This window comes from Aureococcus anophagefferens, assembly GCF_000186865.1.
Source record: "Aureococcus anophagefferens unplaced genomic scaffold AURANscaffold_30, whole genome shotgun sequence".
In the NCBI taxonomy this organism is placed as follows: domain Eukaryota; class Pelagophyceae; order Pelagomonadales; family Pelagomonadaceae; genus Aureococcus; species Aureococcus anophagefferens.
Window position 1 is genome coordinate 25,626 of NW_008705589.1, and position 4,254 is coordinate 29,879.

The following is a 4,254-nucleotide window of genomic DNA, read 5'->3' on the forward strand; positions in this document are numbered from 1 at the left end:
GGGGGCGTATAGAACAATCGCTGATGAGCAGACATCGATCCGAGGCATGAAAACTCGCATACTAGATCAGGCGATTGCTGATTTGCCACGAACATCACGTACGGCGACATCTCAGGGAGGCGAAAGTCCTCGAGAGTTCTCCGACATGGCTCAGCCTGCAGGTAGGCTCGGTTTATCCGCGTTGCAGTACTTGAGTCGCGTGTTGTGCAGAGTTGCGATCACGAATCGACCTTCAAGCTCAGAACCAACAGAAGCAATTAGACCAAGCCCTGGCAGACCTTGAGACTCTCGAACGGGCCACACAAAAATTTGCCACTAAGCTAGAAGTCGAGAGAACCAGCCAAAATATTATTGAGCAGATCAATGATGTTGACGCTCGCGTCCAGTCTCTTGCAGAACAGGTGGAACAGGTCGATGTCGCCAGGATATCATGGTGTACCTGTAGGTCGTACAATTAGTGGGAGGTGAGCACGATAGACTGATAGAAACTGAGCGCAACGTGGATAGCATGGCCGACCGATGCAAACACCTTAGTGAAGGCGCCAAATTAATGAAAGAGCAATTTTCTCACTATCAACAACAATTTAGTCTTCAACTAGAGGAACTTCTTGACAATATGCAGGTCCTTCCCTAGTGTACATGCTCCCCACACACACCAACCCCCCCCCCGCGCAGCGACACAGGTCAGTGGCGACGACCAAACATTCCAGCCACCATGGCGAATTTAACGCCATGCGCTGTGAGCTCGACCATCTCAGACTAGTATGCATGGAACAAGGCCGCGGTTTCAAAACTGAAACTTGCCTACTGAAGTCTGAACTCAAAAGACACCAGGCACTCTACCGAGATATGCTACATGAGTACACACTTTTACTACATGATAGCTACAAAATTGCGAGAAGAACCTTGGACGATCAAGCATCCGGTGACATCACTAGAGCAATTCCATTCACAGGGTTTAGGCAGTTTGCGTTATCTTTGCCAATGCAAATCGGCGATCGTAGGGCCGCGCCAGGTATGACTGTTCTCGACAATCTGCGTCTAAAGGAAGAAAACCTTCGCTTGAAAACCCTCGTGCAAATCTCTCCAACAACCTAACGATTTATTTTTACTTGTATCTTGTGACACGTGATATCAATTCAGAATTCCAGTAAAAAAATCTATTTCAGGGCAGAGTCAGGGCGACGCGGAGGCCAATGCGTGAACTGAGGTCAAGTGGTGTGAAGCAAAGCCCCAGTCCATTCTCGGTGGGCTCCAGAGCCACAGCTGGGCGGGTGTGCCCCATACGGAGCCTGCAGGGAAAGGGCCCTGAGTGAAGTAGGTCGCAAGCTAACTTACTAGCGAGCTAAGGCTCAGGGGCAGCACGAGTATGTTCTGTGACATGCCACGCACGTTGGAGCTCCTACGTACACCCTAAGGGCCTCCGTAGGGTTTAGGTAACTCCGGTAATGCTCAGCCCTAGGAACTCCGCTCAGCCTAAGATTGTAAATTTAAGGTAATCTCGACTTTAATCTCGGCCCGGGGGAGCTCTTGAGATCCAGCTAAAAAAATACTACTACCTCCGAGGTATCCTAAATGGGATTTCGTGAGACGGATCCACAACAAACAAAGGGGGGTGCTGAGAATCGACTCGCTCGAGCTCTAGAGCTCAAACAAAATGAAGCGCACAGTAGGCTAGTCGGGACTAGTACTTAAACGGAGGCTGCCCTAGGTAGACTTGGCACGGTGCCGCACAGACCAACGGCCAGCGAAAAGAACAGCCCCGCGTAAACCTCCTCAAAAACCCCGCCGCAAGTCAACCACGCCGGCCATGGGGCGAGGGCCAGCTCTTTGCGTTGGGTTTCTCGCATCCGGACCTAGCTGGCGCGTATTCACAAGGGCCCGGAGGCAGGAAATATAGTCTGAGTGGCAGTTGCCATCATCACATGGGACAGGAACTTCAGATTTGTCGCAACTCCCATCAAAAGTCCTAGGCTTGACGCAGGAAGAGACTTGGCCAAAGCCATACGGGTTATGGGCTGATTCACCGCACATACCGAAGTCAGAGACAGTGCGCTTGTAGTTCATTAGGACTGAGAGCACGCGATAACTCTCTCTGACGTAGGCGTCGTAGACCCTTCCACGTGTATCGTAATCGATATACTCGACGGACCCTGCGGCTAGGGCAATATTCCACGGGGCCATATCCTCGTACAGAGGTAATTTGACGAAGTCCCTGTAGATGGCACTGGTCTGAGCCTTGACAAGGCCAAGGCGGAGAGCACAGATAAGAGTGAACGAGTGGATAACGCCGTAAGGTATGTAGCCAGCATCATGATCGCGTGTTAGACGGACATGCACAACGCGACCCTCAGAGACATGGTGGCCAACGGGAAGGGTCAAGCGTGAATCACCCTTTGAACTGTTCCAGGCAATCGCACCACCCCCGCTCGCTGGGTCACGCCAAGATCCGGGGATGAGTAAGAGGCCCGTTTTAGGGACTACGAGAGATGTATTCACGTCAACGTGCATGGTGTAGGTACGTTTGTGGCCATCCTTTGCCCAATCGAAGTGGTGGTGGACCTTTCGTGTCATCTTGACTATATCGAGTCTAACAAGAGGGAACGAGAACGGCCGACCGGGAAGCGAGTAGGCCTCTCGGATAGAAACTCGCGTCTCACCATCTAGCGGGATAATTGCATAGTGTTCGATCGTCTCTTGAAGCAATCGCATAAAGGCGGGCACTGGGTGTTCATTGATTGAAAACGTAGGCGTGATCCTCTGCGCATCGACAAGGGATGTCTCGGGGAAGAATGCAAGCATCGCAAGGGATATGTGCTTGACTGATGGGAACGGCAACCACGTCGTCAGAGAAGACGAAATATAACGGCCGAGTGCCTTCTTAAAATCGAGGTGTGAAGAGCCATCTTTCAATTCGCCATAATCTCCCGCGAGACCATCTAGCAAGCTAGGTGACTGAAGCAATGCAAAACGTGCAAGCTCAGGTGATTCGTAAAACTTCTTAGCGAGAGCGTCATCCAATGGCTCACCTGCACAGCAGAGAACATTTTGCAGCTTGCGCCCAGATGCTATATTGTATAGTGCATCACCAAATAGTGATGCTACTCCAACAATGCTCAACACAGTTGCATTCGGATACTTCGAAGCCGCGTGAAGTGCCACCGAATAGTCGCGGCAGCCAAATTCCAGGAGAGAGAAACGGCCACCGCGGTGCTCTGCGGGCGACGCATGCATTTCACGCTCAAGTTCGTCCCAGACTTCAACGCCGCGCGGAGAATCCCAGGGTTCAGTAGAAATGATTGGCCAGAGTAAAGCATGAATTCCCTCATTTACCATGAGAGCTGGTACACCTTCGATTACCGTGAGCGACAGACGGTCTGTTGATAAGAGGTCAGGTGCCTCTGAAAGAATCCCAGAATCAAGATGATCCAATGGCAGCTGAAGGTGTGCACGGAGTAGCGCGGCTTTTTCAAGGTGCATTAGGTCGAATGCTATAGCGGCAGCCACTGATATGCCATTTGGGCGTGACACACCCGAACGAGCCTCAAATTCGATGCGAAAGACAAGAGGCACCTCGGCAGGCGCAAGCAAAACTCGCGGCTCTGAAATCATGGTCCCACCAACCGAGAGCTCAATATGCGATGTCCGCCGCGTGACATGCTGAAGAGCGGCGCGAAGTAAGGTGAGCTCATCACCAGCATACGCTAAATCTAAGGCCGCCGCACAGGCGGGTGCCAATTCGTGAAGTCCGGCTACGAATGCATCGAGGCGAGGCAACTCAACCAGCGCAACTCGCTGACCTATGTCGATTGCAGCACCAAGTCGCACCTCGAGAGCAACAGTATCACAAACGTCATCTTTGGTCGCTGCGAGCCAACGAACTATCATCGAAGCCCCAATAGCAACGACCACTGGCCCCCCGGGGCCAGCCAAGGTCCGCAGCAGCGAAATTTTGGTGGTTCCGCTTCCAACAATGACACGTCGCGAGGCGAGAATCTTGCTGAGATCTATTACTGCTGACAGACGATCCATCGAATCCCCTCGCCAGTTTATGACGGTTGCTGCTGGTGCAAAGCGAGCAGCCTTAATTGCTACCATCCCCAGGTCACTGCCAATTAGAACAACACCCATGCGCATCGAGCGCAGCGGATCAAGTGCGGTCTTCAAACTCGGCCACCAAGTTCGAAGCGCAGTCATCTCCTCCGATGCCAGCTTCGCGAACAGCACACTAGGCAGGCCCTGGGTAACTGCAAT

General features: G+C 52.2%; 2 protein-coding genes across 2 annotated transcripts in view; one reads left to right on the forward strand and one right to left on the reverse strand.

The window, feature by feature from the left end:
- The window catches only part of AURANDRAFT_66975 (hypothetical protein), a gene marked incomplete at both ends in the record, with an annotated part of 2,493 nt that extends 1,765 nt beyond the window's left edge, over positions 1–728 (forward strand). Inside the window, 4 exons of the mRNA XM_009042318.1 lie at positions 45–161; positions 211–401; positions 446–622; positions 684–728. Coding sequence (XP_009040566.1) covers positions 45–161; positions 211–401; positions 446–622; positions 684–728 — 530 coding nt within the window. The remainder of the gene's footprint in view (positions 1–44; positions 162–210; positions 402–445; positions 623–683) is intronic.
- A 748-nt stretch (positions 729–1,476) lies between these two features.
- On the reverse strand, positions 1,477–4,032 carry AURANDRAFT_66976 (hypothetical protein; the record flags this gene model as incomplete). Its single annotated transcript, XM_009042403.1, has 2 exons — positions 1,477–1,571; positions 1,857–4,032. The coding sequence occupies 2 exons, from the start codon at positions 4,030–4,032 to the stop codon at positions 1,477–1,479; spliced, it is 2,271 nt and encodes a 756-aa protein (XP_009040651.1).
- Between the last annotated feature and the right edge of the window lie 222 nt (positions 4,033–4,254).